This window comes from Dermacentor variabilis, chromosome 3, assembly GCF_050947875.1.
Source record: "Dermacentor variabilis isolate Ectoservices chromosome 3, ASM5094787v1, whole genome shotgun sequence".
Taxonomy (NCBI): Eukaryota; Metazoa; Arthropoda; class Arachnida; order Ixodida; family Ixodidae; genus Dermacentor; species Dermacentor variabilis.
In genome coordinates this window covers 227,582,143-227,602,561 of record NC_134570.1, presented here as the reverse complement: position 1 = coordinate 227,602,561, position 20,419 = coordinate 227,582,143, and the positions used below count along the sequence as shown (strand labels likewise).

The window sequence follows — 20,419 nt, the reverse complement described above, 5'->3', positions numbered from 1 at the left end:
CCTCCTGAAGCCCTTGGGTTCAGCGAGAGCAGGGGAAAAGTAAATATGTCTGCAATAGAGATTAGTAAGGGGTGATTGGATGATTGGTGAAAGAAAAGTAGGGAAACGACAAAAAACAGAGACATACAAAAGCAAAGTTCACGATAGGTGGTCAGGAAATTTGGTTGTGGGAGTTCATCATGTTTTTCTTTTTTCTTTTTTTTTAACCTAGGTAGGACATCAGGCAGTATAATAGCAAGAGCTTGGTAGCGCAACCCACCGCCCCGTTCCAAAGGGGACGCTCATAACATCCATCCATCAATCTGAGACAGTAGGCCACTGTGTAGAATAGCAGCAACGTATTTAGTTTAGATTAACTTCAGTTGGCAAAGAGCGCGACCTCTCAGTGGTGCGGAGCGGGTCGGTGCAGTCGCCGACCAGGAGGCGCCGCTGCAGTAGCATTAAGATCGGTCTCGGTGTGTTGCCTGCTACTTCCTGACAGGTGCCCACAAGCGACTGCCTCATTCCATTAACTCTCTAACTCGAGAAGCAGAAACGCAAATTCACTCTTATATTACTTGGCTTCAGTGAAAAGCGCTTTTTAATTGTATCTAAATATTATAACAAAAACAAACAGCATGTAAGACAGGACAAAAAGAAAAAAGAAAGAAAAAGTAAGGCAAACGCTGCACAGTGCGCATGCCTTCATTCTGCTTCCTGTTGTAAGCAATGTTTATTTTTCGCCTGTACACTGCACATAACCAAGGACCCTGTAATGCGCAATCGTATTCCAACCTTACGTGAGCACATCTTGCCTGGGCAAAAACTGCGGGAAAGCCTATAAAAATCAACAACCATCAAGGAAGCAAAAAAATATGCCTTGTCATTTTTATTTGCTGTTGTGAAAGCAAATGTAGCAGGCAAATTATCTGCGGGGACACATTTACAATCAGAAAGCTACTTACAGTCACAGAGCTGTACAGGAAGCCTTCACATTAGTGTTGCTTTCTTTCTGGTAGAAGCGACCTTTTTTTGAAGAGCTGAGGCCCTTGCAAGTATCTTTTGCGGCAAATTGCATTCATAGCACTATGTATGAACATTAGTGCTGCCCTTGTGAACGGGACAACCGACGCTTGTCACATGACAGTCCCCAAGCGTGTCAAGGAGGGCCCGAAAAAGCGGCAGTTTCAATGTGTACAGTGCCCCCGGACTTCTTGAGCTTGCAGATAATAACCTGGATGGCAGAAGCCTTGACATGCCACGACTCAATGGTTTACCATCCTGCATAACAGCAAGCCAGGCCGCAGTTTAACGAGCTGACTTCGGTGCCTTCACCACCATCCATGCCTGCCATCACTTGCTTCAATTTTGTCATACAAATCCCCATCACTTTGGTAGGAAGCAACTTGGGCGGGAACCACTGTCCTTACTTTGGGTGGTTTTCTTGCTGACTTGGGTGCCTTCGGTTTCGACAGATGCCCAGGTATGTTCGGAAAAATTCGGGCCACCGCGCGCTCCCTAAGTGTCCACCTGGCTCGCGGTATTGTTACGGTTTGATCGTTCACGACGTGCTCATAGCAGCTTATGACCTCTGCACGCTCAAAATTAATATCACAAACGTATGTTTTTTGCGTAAAAGCCTTAAAGTGCTTTTGCGGAATCTCGTTTTCCCATGCCTTCAATATGTCAGGTTCCTTTGGGGGCTTGAAAAAATGAGTAACTTTAACGTACACAAGAGGGTGAAGGCAAAAGCCTGCGAGCTCAAGATCTCAATTAAGGCATTCATTAAATTAATTGACATTCTCATTCGAATGCATGGTTACTTCTTATTACTTGTTTCCTTCCACCAAAGGTCGTGGGTTCGATCGATGTGCCGCAGTTCACGCTACCTTAATTGCGGCTTAATTAATGGTGCCATAGTGCAGCGGTGGTGTAGAGGTAGAACACCCGCCTTGCATGCAAGAGGTTCGTGGTTCGAATCCTGGTGCCGCGCAATTTTGCACCGGATAAAAAAAAAGAGAATGAAATCTGCATGTTGATAAAATTGCATAAACACGCCTGGAGTGTGGCCTGATCCCGGTGACCAGAACCGGTAACGCACTCACTCACCAGAGCAGGAATGGCCACCCTGGTGCAGTACTTGGCCACAACCTCCTATATGAACACAACAATACCGAGGTTGTTGGAGAAGTATGGGAGAGGCCTTTGCCCTGCAGTGGGCGTAACCAGGCTGATGATGATGATAATGGTGCCATAATTAACACCAAAGGTCGTGGGTTTGATTCCCACCAAAGGTTGTAGGTTCTAGTGACCTAATGAACTCTATCAGTTAACTGTGCCATAATTAACTTCGCCTTAACACCAAAGTTTGGGGGTTCTTCTTCCACACAGGCTTGAGGGTTTGACTCCCACTGAAGGTCGTGAGTTCGAAATACAGGCATGGTTAACGCACAAGCACCACTAACGTAGCAAAAACGCATGCCCGAGGCAAGCCCCGTCCTTCGAACTATGTTAAATCTTTCTTATATTTCGAACAATTAAATCTCAACACAACACCAGCGCCACCTTTCGCAACAGCGACAAAATGAGGCCTTCTCTTGAACCCAGTTTGCCAACTGTAAATGATCAAAAAAGTTGTGTAGCAGGCACGGGACGGTAGGCAATGGTGTGTGGCGGGGAGGGAGAACATGGAAGGCGTGTGTGTGTGGTCGGCATGCGGGGAGCGCCCGACAACAAACTGAGTAAGTGAAGTAATCGGGGGAGCAAGCCATGTGCGGTGCAGTGGGATGAAACGCAGACTGTGTGCGTGCACTGTGGATTTCCCGAAATAAAGAACGTACCTGACAAGTGGGGGCTCGTCCGACTGGCCCTAACATGGAAGACCAAGAATCATTTAGTGCCACCCAGCCAGTTGTGCAGCCTCTCCTGCCTTCTTCGATCATCCAAGGACTGTTGGCTTCGACCTCTGGGACCCCAATGAAAAGGGAGAGACTTGGAACTGACATAGCTCATTGTGCGCACCACGCCGCTCAACGACATGGTTAGGCCTGATGAGACAACCTGCAGGGCTAGGACCGATGAGACAACCGGCGCGGGGCCAGCGCTCAACATCAAACCTGTGCCTGTCCCACTGCCGAAATTCAGTGGCTACCAGGACCGACACTTGCTGCAAGATTTTCTGGAAAAGTACTCAGAATACTGCGATATTGTGGGGATCCCCCCTGCCCGCTGTTTGCAGTTGCTTCCAGTAGCGTTGGAGGAGCCAGCCAAAGAATGGTTGCGCTTTTCAGGTGCGCACCCTTACTGGCAGTCTGCGTCCGAATTTATGGCAGAGTTTACCACCGTTGACTGCAAGCTTAAACTAAAAGCAGAGCTAGATCAGCGCACTCGGCATCCGGCAAAAAACCTCAAGCAGTTCATTCACGTCACTGCCGAATACTATGACCATATAGCGGAGCCTATTTCAGATGCCGAAAAGACGTACCGAAGACAGCATTCTTGTGTCATAGAGGAGTGTTTCAATTTGAACGAATGCCGTTTGGGGTAGCAGGTGGGCCGGCAACATTTCAGTCTCTCATAGACAAAGTGTTAGAAGGCATAAAACACAACTACTGCATGGCAATTCTTGACGATGTGCTCATTTATTCAGAAACTTTTGAGGACCACCTACAACATATCAATGAGGTAGTGCAAAGAATTTGCTCTGCAGGTCTCACAGTCAATCTCATCAAAGTTACATGCTATGAACAGGCATTAAAGTTCCTTGGACATGTACTCTCTCCAGGCAAATGTCAACCTGACCTGGACAAGGTGCGAGCGGTTGCAGAATTCCCATGCCCTAAAACAGTCAAGGAGCTCCAAATGCTTTTTGGGCCTTGTAGGATACTACAGAAATTTCATCCCCTAGTTTTCTGACAAAGCCAGGCCCCTGACAGCTCTCCTCAAGAAAGGAGTCCATTGGGGTTTGGGTGCCGAGCAACAGACAGCATTCGAGATTCGGAGGCTAATGCTGGCAGGAGAGGTGGCTGTGGTATTGCCTGACCTGAACGTGATTAAAACAGATGCCAGTGGCAATGGCATATCGGCAGTGTTGTTGCAGGAAGTCGAAGGTGAACTCAGGCCTGTGTCATTTCTAAACAGGATACCACAAAGTATTACAACAAAAAGCGCACTCCAGCTACCTTCCAGGTAGGAGACCTGGTTCTCCGGGACACGCATCCGCTAAGTAAGGCAGCCATTAGATTCACAGTCAACTTTGCCCCTCGACGCACAGGGCCATTTCGAGGGACTGCACACGTTGGACGCAATACCTACAGACTCAGAGACCTGGCTACAGGGAAACAGAAAGGCCTCGCTAATGCAGACCAGCTGAGCCTTTTTCATGTGCCTTGGGAGCCCTCTTCACATGATAAAACGGGGGGGGGGGGGGGATCTGTGAAGGTACTGGGCCGACGCCAGGTGGCATAGAGTTGCAGGCTCGGGACGGTAGGCAACAGTGTGAGCAGGGCTGGAAGAATATGGAAGGCATGTGTGCGCAGTCGGCATGCTTGGAGCACACGACACCGAACTGAGTGAGTGAAGTAATTGACGGAGCAAGCCGCATGCGGTGTGGCGGGAAAAAACACACACTGCGTGTGTGTGCCTGCACCGAGAATTTCCTGAAATAAAGAACCTACTTGACAAACTGTATTCAATCAACAATGTTGTTCACTCTTCACTTGGTGTCCCACTGTTTCACATCTGCAATATCGATGCTGATACATGGTGTCAGAAGTGGGATTAGCGATCACCAGACCAGAAGCGACAAAGTATGTCAACGATGGACTGCATCAAGCCCCCAAAAATGCTACGCTTATCCGGAGATGGGGGAAAAAACTGGAAGTCGTTCATACAACAGTTTGAGCTGTTTCTAAGGGCAACCTGCCTTGACAAGCCAAGGTCTGAAGCAGCAAAGACAGCAATCCTGCTCAGCATAACCGGTGAAGACAATTCACATAATGTTTACAGAGGGGGGAGGGGGAGGGGCCTGGGGCCCTACCAGCTTTTCGAACTCCATATATATATATATATATATATATATATATATATATATATGTACACATTGTTACGTGAAGGTCGAAGACAAGCAACTATTTACAGGTTATATTCACAACAACGGTTGCAGCACTGACCGGTTAGATTCACAGTGCGAGCCCAGTTCGTTCTTCTTCCTCTTTTCTGGAGTGATGGTGGTCACGCACCTCGTTCAAACAAACATATACTACACGTGTGTAACAATATATATATATATATATCATAAGAAGCCAACAAAGACACCAAGGACAACACAGAGGTAATTACTTGTACTGAGTAATTGAAATAAATAAATAATAAATTAACGGAATTGAAAATGGATGACGAAACAATGTACCACAAGTGGGGAACAGTCCCATGTCTTCGCAGTGAGTGCAAGTAATTTCCCCCGTGTTATCCTTGGTGTTTTTGTTTGTTGGCTCCTTATGATATGATTAATAAAAGTTGGGCCCTTCGGTTAACCCCCTTCCTTTTCGTTCATTACATAACAAGGATTTTGAATTCGGCACCATTGATGCCTTCAGGTAGCATGGGGGGGGGGTTTATTGACCACTTGCATTGACCACCCAAAAAGATCACATACTCATGACACCTGTGACAAAAAGGATGTTTCACACCCGCTGCCAAGGATTGTGAGTGGTGGCTCTGACTAACACTCCCAGGGTTAGTTCTAGTAGTAACACACAAATACCCCAGAAAATGGATGGGAAAGTAGCGCCGTAAGAGCATCGCACACATAATGCGAAGATGTGGGATCGTTCCCCACCTGCGGCATGTTGTTTTTTCATCCACTTTCATTTCCGTTAATTTATCATTTCTTTAATTCAATTAGGAAGTACAAGTAATTTCCCCTGTGTTATCATTGGTGTACTTTTTTGTTGGCTTCTTATGATATGATTAATAAAAACCGGGCCCCTGGATTAACCCCTTTCTTCTCGTTCGTTATATATATATATATATACAGCCAAACCCACTCATAACAATACCGCTTTTAACAATAAATCGGATATTATTACACTGAGTCTAACAAATTAAAAATTTAGAAAGTTCAGAAACTTGCTTCCCGTTTTATTTTCATTAAATATTGCCGAACTGATTCACCAAACGAATTATGTAAATTGGCAAACCTTAAAAGTTTAGAATACTGCACTAAGGTAGATAGGCTGAAGTTTCTTTACCTTTTAATTCATGGCCACTTGAATATCAACACATCACCATATTTTACAATACACCCTAATGAGACATCAAGACATCGCCATTCCATGTACATTCCTGTGCTGCGTTCTTATAACGATTGTTTTAAGTACAGTTCTTTTCCTCGTGTTATTAAAGAATGGAACATGCTGCCTGATTCCATTGTAAATATTAACTCCCTCGATGCCTTTCTAGAATGCCTGAAATCTTACCTGGACCGTAGTACACCAATGTTATAGTTGTGCCTCAGCACTTGCATGTGTTTTCTTATCTACTGTTTGATTTTTCCTTTGTCTTTTGTGTCGATATCGTAGTTGTGAAATGTACCTTGTTTAAAATGTGAATTTATTAAATTTTCCACTCCTGTAATAGCCTGAGAAAGGCTGACGGTATCAATAAATAAATGAATGAATGAATAGCAATGGACAGCTGCGGCACCGTCACCTTTGCAGTGTGTTCTATGGTAAAATAAACTGCTTATAACAATGCTATCATACTAGATTGTCGGTTATAACAATTAAATGTAGTCATTTGGAGCCAACCCTCACAGAAAAAAAAAGCGCAAACGCAGCGACCACGCGGCCAAACTACTCCGCCAAAAGCGTGCGCGTGTATGCGGAGCCGCCCGCACAGGGGTGGCGAAAAGCTCACGTGACGACGCATGCGAGGACAATGGGGTGAGCAGGAGAAGCAGGAGAAAATACAGACGCTTTCCTCTGGGAAGAGTAGGAGAGGGAAGGAAGGCATTTCTTTTGTTGCTTTTGTATCGGCGCGCGGGGAGCAGTCCATTCTGAGGGTGTGCCGCTCGTTGAAAATGCGTCACGGCAGTTGAGTGTGGGCTGCCCCATCATTCCCATTCTCCTTGGTTCCTGCTTCACCAGTTGCACGTGTTCCGAAGGCAGCGTACAGTGTCAAAGCACGTGCACTCCTCCACCGTCATGAATTGCTTCCAAAAAGCGGACTTTGCCGGGGATACCAGTGATGCGGAGTATTGCGAAGCTACTGCCGATGGAGTCATTACAGAACTTTGGTCTACGGTGCGTGGTGATGACGGCGACGTGGAGGGGCTTCAAGAATTCTTGCACGCCGACGATGCAGTTGCGACAAACGAAGAATTGACTGACGAGGCGATCATTGCAGCAGTCACCGGCGCGGAAGGCGACGACAGCAGCGACGACGAAGATGAACCGGAACCTGTACAAGTTGTGTCTCAACAGGAGGCCTCAAGAATGATCGATTCCCTGTGGGACTTCATTTTTGCAAAAAACCTTTCGCTCGGACATGTTCAACATTTGGATGCCCTCCAGAAAGACATCGGCAAGATTGCCGCGAAGCAGTCGAAACTCGCCGATTACGGGTTTGTTTCAGCAAAGAAGTGAGAAGTGCAAGCTATTTTGCCCTCATTAAATGCTCTTAGGTATTCATGTTTTCATTGTTTTTTTGGGGGGGGGGCGCTAAGGGATTTTCAAGCTGAGAGGCAGCCGCGGCAACCTTCTCGTATTTTTTACAAGGCCCCTTTCGGGACCACCAAAACGATGCCTCGGCGGAGCTGGCATGTCACTTGCCGTCTGTGACCCCTCTTTGCAGTTGCTATGCCTTTTTTCGTGCAACCCGTTTATAACAATTATCGGTCATAACAATGAAATTTTCATGGCACTTGAACATTGTTATAAGTGGACTCGATTGTGTGTGTGTATATGTGTATATATATATATATATATATAGCTAGCTATTTCTTTCTCTCGACGTCATTCTTAATATCCATCTCTCAAGGCCGACAGATCACATTGATAACAAAAGACCCTTGATAACACGGCCCAAGTACCACTCTGACCACGCACGAAACGCGAAAAGCAATGGAATAAGCACGGATTGTTTCAAAATCTCGGCTTCGCTCGCACCGTATTGACAGAGTGTGCGTGCAGCTATATTTTGCGCCATAAATTTGCTTCGGACCAAAGCCAAATTAAAGTGACGGTTTTAGTTTGCATCGGAGTGTATACGTGCTGCAAAAACAGGTTCATGGCATAAAATGAAAAGGAAATAAAGAGACCGGGAAGTGACCCATGCGTTGAGAATAGGCAAAGTGATGCGTTCAAGAAAGTAACCACTTCTAGATGAGCCAAATTGGCAATCGGGATGCCTGCACAAAAAACGAACAGCAAATGCATCAAATTTCAGTGTGCTCTTATTATCTATGAATTCGTAAGCGCCGTTGAACGCCAGCTGTTGCGTGGAGGACGTGTTCAAATAGGTCTCCATCTGCAGCTATGCTGTTCTGTGTCCTCTTTATCACATCTTCTGTGGCTTTCTTGATGACCAACGCTCAAATTGTACGGTAGACATCCTTTATCCTCGTCTTGAGCTAATCTGACGTCCGTCTCGATCATGTACGGTAAGCACGATCTTTCACATAACCGCAAAGAAAGAAATCGAGTGGAGAGAGATCAGGTGACCTAGCCAGCCAAGCTACAGGCCTGTGCCTTCCAATGTATAGCGCATCAAAAGTTGCATTCAGCCAATTTTGTTCTTGGCTGCTGTTGTGTGCTGGTGCTCCATCTTGCTGATACCACAGAAGTGGAAGACATGACAGCAGGACTTCGCTGAGAAACTCATCTACGACTCCTTCAAGGATTTCATACACGTAACACTATCCAGTCAGTATATGATCGAAGAAGATGGGACTAATTTTCGCACCGGCGTAAATTCCGCACCCCACATTGAACGACCACTGGTACTGGTGCCGATTGCGCTTTACCCAGTGTGCATTATAAGCACTCCAATAGTGTGCATTATGCAAACTTACCTGGGCATTTCTATGAAAATTGGCTTCATCTGTGCACATGATGTGCTCAAAAAGTCCTGTGACTTGTTGGCTTTTGTGAGGACTTAATTCGAGAAATCTCGATGATCGTACAGTTCCCTCCCTATCTTCCAAGCACTGGTGCTGGTTAAGGTAATACGGGTGAAAGGCTGTTGTTTAGAATGCTCCAAACTGACTTGGAAATTTGTACCTGGGCGGCCATGTACTGCACGCTAGTATGAGGGTTTGAGGCCATAAGGGCTAGAATATCCGTGTGTAGGCTAGGACTAAAAAGATGGAGTCCTGTACCGCTCTTGAAGCTGCTGGTTTGTCTCAGGTTTTCATCATTTCTGATGATAGTCTAAGCATTTGGTTTACTGCCACAATCCCATGACTGATATATACTTGATGAAAAGAGCGCTATGAAGACGCGGACTAAAAGAAGAACATGTACGACGGACAAGGCGCTTTTAGTCCGCGTCTTCGTAGCGCTCTTTTCATCAAGTATGCAAAACCAACTCGCCCACATCAAGCTTCTGCTGCTTCAGACTGATATATATTTGCGGCCTTCCTCTTGTCATTTGCAGCTCCCAGGCAAGGATCATTTTTACCTTCTGCTCATTACAGAAAGACATGGCGACTGGGACGAAACAAAACACACCTTCAAACATTTGCACTGGCATTGTCAATTCGCGTTTGTGGTAATAGGTGCTGTGGCAAAAAAAAAAAAAAAACGTCCATGCACTTTAGCTTTGTTAAGACAACAGCTATCACAGCTTGTTTCCAACTAACACCAGCTGAGACGTGTTACTTCGGCTGACGCACGGCAGATAAGGCACTAGGCGAATCACGTTTTACAGCGAAGCTGCATATGGCTAGCCGATTCGTTTGTCCGTCTGTCGCCTGTACACCGAAAACTCCTCTGGCCCAACCCCTTGCTTATGCACGAAAAAAAAGCGAAAGAGAGGCGCGCGATTCGCTGTGTAAGTAGTGACATTGTTGTTCTGTGTCGCAGCCAAGCAGGCGTGCAGCAGTTTCTCTCTCCGGCTCCGAAATGGCTCAGCTACGCGTCATACATACTCCTGAGGAGCAGGCAGCTTTTGATCAGCAATGCCACGGAACAAGCTCGTCTACATTGTTCCAATGCTGCAGTCCGGGCACAAGAACAGGCTCGTGCAGCTGAGTGCAAGCAGCAACTTGTACTGAGGATGCGGGAACCTACCAAGCCATCTTTTAATGAACCGTCGGGATTAACCCAATGATTACCACCGAGGCCCACGTTTCAGCTTCGCTGGTCAACCATCTGCACAGAGTGCTTGGGCAGTGAATTTTTTTCTTTATTACCTGCATATCGTTCTGGTTAACTGAGAAGGAGCCCGTTCAAGGGCGCTGCTTTATGACACTGGTGGCCATAGCTACCCCCCCCCTCCATCCCCCTGTAGCCGGTGCCTATGACCACAGGCATGTCAGAAATAGCCCTGAAGGCCTGCCAGTACACTTATCAGGTGTATCAGTGCTGTTACTGTGACAGGAGACGGCGGGTGCACGTGTGTATAATTAAGGAATACATACTTTGTCCCGTGGCAGTTGGCCCTTCTCACTATTGGTATGTTTCACCGCAATGATTTGCATATGCTTCACCTTGTAATGCTACTGTATGGAGGCGAAGCTGACGCGTCATGCCTTCTGAGCTTCGAAGTCATTGGCGAGCATTACAAAGGCGGAGTCAGCGGCGTAGTGTTTTAATGAAAAACATGGCACCAAACAGCAAGAAGCTTATTAGGGAATGTCGAAGTAGCTAGGCCTAGCGTTGCCGTGGTGGTGGCTACAGCTGCCAGCGGATTTGCGTGTGAGCGCCTGTTTGAGGTAGGGAGATAATCAAAATGGCATGGTGGTAGCTTCGATCAATGCCGTTTCAGACCTGTGGTCATTGCAAAAGTAAAAAAAAGTCAGGCGGCGAAGGATTTGAGCATCAGAAATTTCAGACGTTTTTACACATTAGAGAGTTTTAGAATAGGGGCCCCAAACATTTGCAGCTTGCAAAGAAATGTACAGTGTCGAAATGTACATGTACAGTGTCGAAGCCACTGTACATGTGTGAGATGCAAACTGCATTTGGGTTTTGCACTGGGCATGCTATTTCACTGATTTATCGGGAGCCGCAAAAGCTGCACCAAAAGATTTGCGTAAACAAACATGGCGGCACCCATCGAAGCGACGACTCTAACCTAGCGACAAACTGGGCTCGATTTGTGGTAACATGCGAAGTTCGCAAGCTAGGAGAAGTGAGTGCGGTTATTGCTTTCTCTCAGCTAGCATGTGTTAAGAAGATTTATTCATTAGACCCCATTGATTCCAAATTGGATTGTGGATATTATGGCTCGTAGGCCTAACACAGCTTAGCTTGGCTGGTGAAGGCACGTAAAGTTTGTTACTCAAAACTAAGTGCAACTAATTGTTTACTGCTAATAGAATATCCTCCAAATTGTAATTAAATGCTTAAACACAAAAGTAAAAATTTCTATTCTTATCATAAAATGGTATATTTAGTTAATTATTTCTAGTAGCTCTTTTTAGTGCCGTAGTGGCACTGTCAGCGCAAGACGCTATCTGCAAATGCAAAGCCCTATTCTAAAATGCTTCACTCCTGTATGCCGCAACACTAACACCCGCAAAGCTCTTTGGCGCCCCAAACTATGGGGCCTCTATTCTAAAACTCTCTGTTGACTCTATGGCATGGCAGTGCCGTGAAGGCGTCTGAATTATCGGGCATGTCCGAAAAATTGGGCATCCAGAAAGTTGGTCGTTGACTGTATTGCAGTTAATATTGAGAGCATCTGGTGTAAGATGCACGTTTGTCACAGCACCAGAAATACTTTTTGCTGCGCCAAATCAGTTCTGTTTGCACTAGGAGGTGTGACAAAAGGTCAGACGGCTGTTCCACGACAGCTTATGTTACAATGGCTAAGTGTGTGTGAGCATTTATTGTGAAAGCATACTTAACCCTTTAATTACGACACTTATAAATTCCAAGAAAAAGTTTTTATTTTCTACCTAAATATGTGAAACAAGTCAAGAATAAGCATTATCAACAAAAGATATCTTGGAAAAAATTTTTTTCAGCAATAGGGGGATAAACCTAGGCAGAAAACTGGAAGCGAGCTTCACCTCAAGCTACCTAAGGCTTCGTTTTCAATTTGTATAGACAGCTCTCATCATATATGACCCGTAGGAGTACATATCATTTGCTTTACATCATCTGAGTGACACCACTGGAGCTGGATATGTAGGATTGGCCTATCTTCTCTGACGTTGATTTCACAAGAGAGTGAGTCGCATGCCAAACTTCTTCCTCGTCCATTATTCCTGCTTGAAACCAACAATTGAGGCTTGTAGCCTGTCATTCAGTGTTGGCTGAAGACATTTAGCCAGAAACATTGTACTCAATACTGAAACTCTGCAAGAGAAAAATTATTTTGGTATGTTGCCTGTAGGCAATATTTGTCGATAAAGGGTTAAAAGTCTTCTGCAATTTTTATCACGACCATATAAAGCGAGCAGACAATGAAGGCGAGGAAAGCATGGGGGCAACTATACAGGTAAGTATTAGATAACTTGTCAATGGTGGGGACTAGACCAACAAACTTTGTATTACACGGTTCAGTCCTTATTGGCGACAAGTTATTTTTTCGTTATTTCATCATTTTCTACACTTCAATTTCAATCGCTGCTAATTATGCCTATGCTTTTTCCTTGCTTGCTGGTTTTATAAGATCATGATTTAAAAATACCGAGCCTGTCTGTTTCCCTTCTCCAATGTTGCAATTTCATTGCAGCAAACAGCACTACACAAGAGCGCCCTTGCCTGTCACTTGGAGAACATGTTGGCGCTGCTCAAGAAGGTGAGGCTCAATTGGTGTATTACTGAGGAGGCACGATGGAGATTGACAGTCATTGTAGAAATAGCATACCTTGTACAGTGAAACCTTGTTAAACCATAGTTGGCCGGAGCTCAGAAAAAGTACATATTAACGGTCGTACTGTTTAACCGAATTAGCATGAGATCGCTCACTTACCTGTCAAAAACGGAACTCGGAGAGAGTACAAGGAAACAGGAAAAAACATGCAGTATTTATTGACTTCGTGCAACAAATGTATTATTTTTGTTCGATGCCGCGGCGGCCTAGCAGTGACGACAGCAGCCTCAAACTTGCTGAAGCTGTGAGCCAGCTTTTCAGCCAGCCCCCTCTTTCCAGCAAATACTCCCATAGCAGATTCCTTGTTGGCGTTGCATATTCTCCATGCACAGGCGCGGTAGCTTTGCAGAAGTTGTGGGGCCCCTTTTCATTGCGGGGTGCTGTTCTCGTCGTGATGATTGCATTCATGAGGCTGACGTAACGCGCAGCTTCTGCCACTGTTGGGCCTGAATTACCCGTGCTGTCGCTTTCCGTGTCGTCCTCATCACTGTCGCTAGGTGACACTTTGGCAACAACAGAGGCAGTGATGGCGAAAAATCGAATCTCGTAGCCAACATCTTTTCGCAGTCACAGCAGCGCTGCCGAGCAACTTCTTCGCATTTCAAATGCCACACACCGTAGTCAACAGTAGACCCATGTCGCGTGCCAGCGCTGACTTTTCGTGTCACTTTCGATAGCACAAACGATGTCTAATTTTTCTTCTATGCTGAGCACCCGGCATCTTTTTATCCAAGTTTCGGCATGACGTGAGTTCTCACTTGCACGACGCCGCAACGCTCTCGGGCACGGCGCCAAAATGATGTTGATGTTGATGTGGCTTCACGCGCAAACAGGACGCTCGGAGGCCGTTGTGCCTATCTCTGAGGCTTGTCGTTCTGCCGGGCTGCCCGATGGAGAAGACGCACCGCCGTGTTTGCACGACGAAAAGTGGAAATACTACGTGTTAACCTATAGGTAGGCAATAAGCTGGTACGGTTTATGCGGATACAAGACGCATTACGTTCAATGGCCGCTGAGTTGGGGACTTGACTTAACTAGTTTTAAAACGAAAGTACTGTTTAAGCAGGTACAGTTTAACGAGGTTTTACTGTGTTCCTGCTCGCAAGGGCCTTTGTCCACTGCAGAAGAAAGGCTTCTGCTTTCATCGATCTCCAACCAGATCTGTGATTTGTGCGCTAATTCTCTTGTCTCATCACAACATCTAAATCTTTATACGAAGCAGTGTCACCTTGCTCGAAAGAAGGCTTAATGCAGTAAAAGTCTATACACTACCAGAGCTTTGTTTTGTTATTTTGTTAAAGTTTAAGGAATACGGTATGTTGAGAGAATTCCTAAGACAAAGTGAACTCTGAGATGTTTGTGCATGTGCATAAGGGAGGGATCACATGACAAGAACTATGCTCATTACGTGTTTCTGTTTGTCGATGTTTGTTTTGGGCTGCTTGCATTTTGTATCTTGCCAAAGCAATTGACTTGAGAAATATTTTACAGCTGATTCTGTAGAGGGCGCAAAAGGCATGCCTCAAATCACTTGATCGTGGCACCCTCCAAATGTATATTGCCCAGCAAAATAAAGTCTGGGTTCTTCGAGTCACAGCAACCATGAAATCGCTCCTTGCCGGCGAGCTCAGAGTAGCTCACCCATGCTCCAAACAACACACCTTCCTAGCGTCAGAATGTCGTAAACACGAGCTGCGCGTAACTCCGTTGGTTATCGCCGGCATCGCTCTCCGCTTTCTGCTGCCCATCATGTTCGATGACCCAGGTTAGCATGGCTATTTCAATTTGAGAGCTATGCGTTCGTGTCAGGTGTGACTACTGCTTCCAAAGAGACTAACGTTGAATTCCAATGGTAGATCTAGATTGTTTTTCTGCTCTGTATGAAGAAATTTTATTCCAATGTCAGAATGGGAGCGCAAGTTGTGTTTTCCAATGGCAGATTGGGACCACCTGCCGATTCCAAATTGCTCTGTGGAGCAATAATCGCTGCGTCGAAATCGGCAGATTTGACCAGAAGTCCACTTGACATATTTCTTTCACCCACCTCTGCTTCCTGTAAAGGTCGCCTCTCTCCCGTCAAGGGCTGCTATGCACAACATGGAAAACATAGACAGTGCGTTGCGCCGTGCGCTTTTATTACTGGTCCTAGATAGTGACATCTATCCATAGAGGAAGGAAAAAGTTAGGAGAGAGCATTACATCATGCGGCCAGCCTTGGCAAGCGAACACTCCGTGAAGCCCATGCATTTGCTCAGTGGTGGCCCAACACTTGACCTCTTACGTCGATATCACAAAGCAGGAATCACTATTTGCTGAAATGTTTGGTTCCCAGCATCTAGGCCAGAAGTTTTTATTCGGTGCGTGCTTTTTCAGCTGCCCTGCCGTGGCTCGGCCTGCAGAGCAGGAGCACTAAAACCAACCGTGCACTTCGATGTGTGTTCCCATGTTGGGCTGACAGGTTCTGCTTCAATCCTGTTGTGCAGTGCTCCCTCCTAACATTTTCTTTCCTCCATGCATCTATCTGATATTTGTTCCTGCTCCTAGTGACGCATTGAATGCTGGGATGAGCCGGATGTATGGATGAATGCTGTAAGCATCTCCTTTGAAGCGGGGTGTTGGCTTGCACCACCAAGCTCTTCTTCTCCTCTACTCCATCTCTAGCCTAGTGCCCTCTCACTTGATTCCCCTGTACTAAGTGCCCCTGCGGGAGCGCACGCATTCTGCTCACAGATTTGGTGAGAGTGATCTCAGTCGGAAGGACATGCTCCGTTTGTGATCCGGCCGAGCGCTCGCAATCTGCCATTGGAATTGAATATAAGGTCCACATGCTTCTGTACTGCATGGGTACGCATGGGTATTCTAGCTATGATCATGACAGATGCTGACGTGTACCACTCCATCGAAGCCGTCAAAGAGACACTCACAGGCCACTTCGCTCATCTGGCCACTGACATATGCAGATGCCCAGCAAAACATTGGACAACTTCTATGCCACGTTCAGCTACTACACTCAGTCTAACACATCGTACACAACCGGTTACTATGGGCCTGCTCAATACTACTCGCTTGTCGGACCAGCTTTGTCAAAACCCAAAAGTGATGCTCCAGGATGCGCTCACTCAAGCTAGACAGCCCGAAGACGCCAAAAACAAGAAAAAACTCTGGAGCAGTAACTCGCAGCTGGGCTACAGCAATGTCGATGCTGTGTCGTGAAAGCAAACCAGGATGAACCCACCATGGTGGCTTAGCGGCTATGCCACGAATTCACGCAAACTGCCCTGATGCGTGTGAGCCTTGTGTCGCGGTGTCGACCCTTGTGATGGGATGCGACGGTGCGTAACAAATTGTACAAATATTCGTGGGTGGCATGTGAATGAACAGTTGCTAGTAGCACCTGTCCTTACACTTTGTTCTTCTGTGTCTGTGTATTAATTTGCGCTAAACTACCATAACTGTTTTTTCAAGTTAATATTTTTTGTCATGTAACGATTCACAAGCATCAGGAACTAATAAAACGGCAGGACACTATAAGTATAGGCAAACTTAAAATGATTAGGCAGGGAGCTCGTCTTCTCTTATCCAATGCCCGAGATCTTCGTCTTTCTCTACGTGCCGAAAACAAGGACGGAACATTCGCGTGTAGGCTGGCCCAGTTTTTGCTAAAGCAACACACCACCATCTGCGCATCAATGGGCAAAATGCCAGCTGCACTTGTGTTCGGGTGTGAGCTGGATACAGCTCTCACGTGCATTCAGCCCCAAGCAAAAGCGAACAAAATCTATACAAACTGCAACAGGAACACAAAGTCGAGAGTACTCTCTGTCGGACAAGCAGTTTTCTTTCGAAACTTCGGAGGGAATGGTTTTGGAAAAGCTAGGCCACAGATCCTGTTCATTAAAAACCCTAACAGGTTAGTGCGATGACAACGTGACCACATCAAGCCCGGTGCTTTGAGACACCCCACAGAAGATTCGGCGACAGAGGAAAAGGGCTGTACAGTAACCGCGACCAGTGTCCCGCTTCCATTTATGTTTGGGATAAAAGCTGATAACTCCACGTCGTCAGAGGCCACTCTCTCAGGAATGCTGGAGCCTTCTCAATCATCGGTGACCAAACCAGAGATTAGCACTGCCCCTGAGACCGTGCCAAACACGACTGCAGAGTCATGCCCACAGCAGGAACGACGCCCTCTGGATCACTATGGCGACTCCATCTAAGGGAGGAAAGTGTTGTGTACAAGTGACGCACCACCGCTCCTTGGCTGCACAAAGCACCAGTGCGAACGAAACAGGAAGCGACCCCACCCCGAGTCGAGTTCCAAGAATTCTACATCACCCCCAGCGTGTCGGCCACTGGACAGGGACCGGGAGTTTGCTCCCTCAAACACATGCGGCTCTCGTCTGCGTGTCTTGTAGAAAATAAACTCCTCCGTTTTCTGCCACAAACCAATGCACATTCCTTTCACGAATGAGGCCAGACCCTGTAGGTAACAGCTTGCAAGAATGCGCATACACGAACACACAAGTGTATCTAAGATAAGCCAATGAGCAAGGGATCTGTCGCAGCAACAGCATAGCACGCTGAAGCGCCGCAGCGTTATCTATTAACATACTCCTATACAGATAGTTCTATTATCACGGAATATGGCTGTGTTGATTGACAAGTCACTTTATCACCGAGCACGCGTGTGAATCATCAACAATGGCGTGTTTTTTCAGGCGCACTTTGCTGCTGAGGTCTTTTTAGTAGCTGTCAATAGTGAGCCTACAATTGATTACATGATGTAACATGGCATCGTACTTCGGAACAATGATGTAACACCGAATGAACGTACAGGAGCGCTGTGCGACACACACAGAGCTAGTATTTGTTCATTCTATGTTACGTCATTGTTTCAAAGTGCACTGCCATATTAAGTCATGACTAACCAAAGAGCCCACCAGTAAGTCTTTAGCAATTGATTACAATTATGACAGACATAAAAGTGATATGTACATATCATAGTTACTTCTTCAGGCAGAGATGCTTGTCAGATATGTTTTCAAGAGAAGAATGTTTGCATGAAAACAAATATTAATTCATGTTGCTGAAAAGATACCCCATATAGGCATGGATTCACGTAATGTTTCCATTTCTTGTTAGTGCTAAAAATGTCCCTGCAAATAGAAGTAGCATTATGTCATTCATGTCTTAAGAGATGACAGAGGTCTACGGGGGCACACAAGGCAGCAATGCCCATGCATAAAGGCCTGGGGGGCCAATCTGCTGCCCCTTCACTATTTATCCATACCTCTACCAGCATTTAAACAATGTACAGCCTGTGGTCAAAGTGAATACAGGCACGCTTGCTCTCTCAGCAATGGTGACAATCAAGGATGATTGCCTTGAGACCGTTTGCTGCTGTCAACATCATTTATGCATGCATTCTCTTTTTATTCTTTTCCCTAGATAACAGAGTAGCTTGCACAGTCAGTAAGCTATAGCAAAGTAATGTTATTTGATTGCGTTGGGCATGGGCCCAAATGTCCCATTCATGCAGCGACAACCTAGCTAGCTGATGCACAGCCACATTAAAAAGAGAAGTGCATAGGCTAACAAACAGGTGCACAGTAACTGTACTTCATCTCAAAGCAAACCAAGATTATCAAGCAACTATAGAGATCTAGATTAAGGGGGCGCAAGCGTTGAAGCCCCGTAGTACTTGGGGCCTCAACGATTGCATTCCCCTGATCTAAAACTCTCTAATAAGCTTTGAAATGAGTGCAGTGATCTTGCATGTGAAATGGTTGATGTAGCAAATCATTTTATATTTGCTTTTCTTAATCAGTAACAGCTTAAACAGGTACACGACAATGAAATGAAATGCTGGCTCATATGGTGCACAAGACACAAGCAGGGAGAACATTTGCCATGCCTGCTGTAACACCAATTCCAACAAGCAGTAGCTTGTAGGCAATGAATGCATGTTCATTGTGACAGTGCAACTTGCACCTACCTCTAATGAAAGCACAGAATGTCTGCATTGTAGACATTAGTTCATTAGCACCGTGTGCATGGCAGCACAAGAAAGTAAGGGAATGTTTATTGCCTTTTTTTATTTTCATAGCCAACAGACAGTTTCTTGGATGGAGCTTTGTGACGAATTCATAATATAATCTGCAATGCAGATGTGTTCTATTATCCAGTCACTTAAGTAGTCAAATGAATGCACATAGCCCCATAAGCACTGTGAAACGGAATGCAGAAACTTGTAGTTAAGAAGCCATAGTGACTCACACTCTGTGCTGAACATAAACTAGAAAAAAATGCGTAGTGGCAAATTGGGTGCACATTCTCATCTGTCATACAAATCCATAGATTACAAGTAATCTTTAACTCGTTCTCGTATTGCTTACAGTTGCACAAACCTTACTGCAGCATCCACTGTGGAGTAAAATAATCTTGCAAGTCACAGCTACTTGTTCACTCTATTAATATATATTAGCCCCCAGGCTCTCCTGTATTCCTTCACGCATGCTACCATAGCATGGCTGTGCTCAATCACCTCTTTCCATTCCACTGAAATGAACATGGCATATATTTGTTACCAAAATATTCTCTGAAGCATAACTGTTTATCATTCTTTAAGCCTCTGAGAAGTAAGGATGGATGTTCAGCCTTGCTGTTGTGGCATTTCATAGGTTCTAACCCACCGTCATATTTCTAAACAAGCAATGATGAAATTATATAGTCAAGCCATACCATTAGGACAACTGACGTATTGCTTCCCCAGGGAGTCTCACTGCCACCTCCCCAATTTCGTAAATACTTAGACGTGTTGACAACTTAGACATGTTGAAGTTAACTTCACAGCCTATGTTTTAACACGACAAATAAGCTTGATTAACCCAACAGCCCTTATATCATTCTCTTAATCACTTGAAATACAAACTAGCACATGGCACGTAGTCATATTATATTCTGTTTGTATGTTTGGTCAATAGCACAAATCATTTTTGTCGCCCTTACACCCTAGCTGATGCTGCCTTTCTTTATAAAAATTAAGCAACAACCTTACTTGGTGCATTGCTGTGAGGACTATAACTAGCTTCACAGTAGCACTGCACGTGTACCTTCAGACCACATTGCAGACATGCAATGGTACTAGAGGCGGGCCACAATCAGCACAATTTTGAAATCTAGATGAACAGAGTGCGAATTCATGTGTATCAAATAAATGTCTGTTCCATTGAGAGACTGTGTACTTGTGCGCAATATAGTTATCGATTCACTGCACTTATGGCAGAAGAACAGAATACACAAAACAACAAAATCAAGTTCTCTCTGAAAAGCTGCTTTTTGCCACTATTATATGCAGCAAAGTAAGACTTCAGAAAGCACAAATATGGCTTAG

General features: G+C 45.5%; 1 protein-coding gene across 4 annotated transcripts in view; it reads left to right on the top strand.

Moving 5' to 3' along the window:
* LOC142576680 (uncharacterized) overlaps positions 1–20,419 on the top strand; it is a 516,248-nt gene that overhangs the window by 55,576 nt on the left and 440,253 nt on the right. For all 4 annotated transcript variants that reach the window (XM_075686909.1, XM_075686911.1, XM_075686910.1 and 1 more), the window contains exon 4: positions 12,886–12,951. In XM_075686909.1, the coding sequence (XP_075543024.1) occupies positions 12,886–12,951 (66 nt within the window). The remainder of the gene's footprint in view (positions 1–12,885; positions 12,952–20,419) is intronic.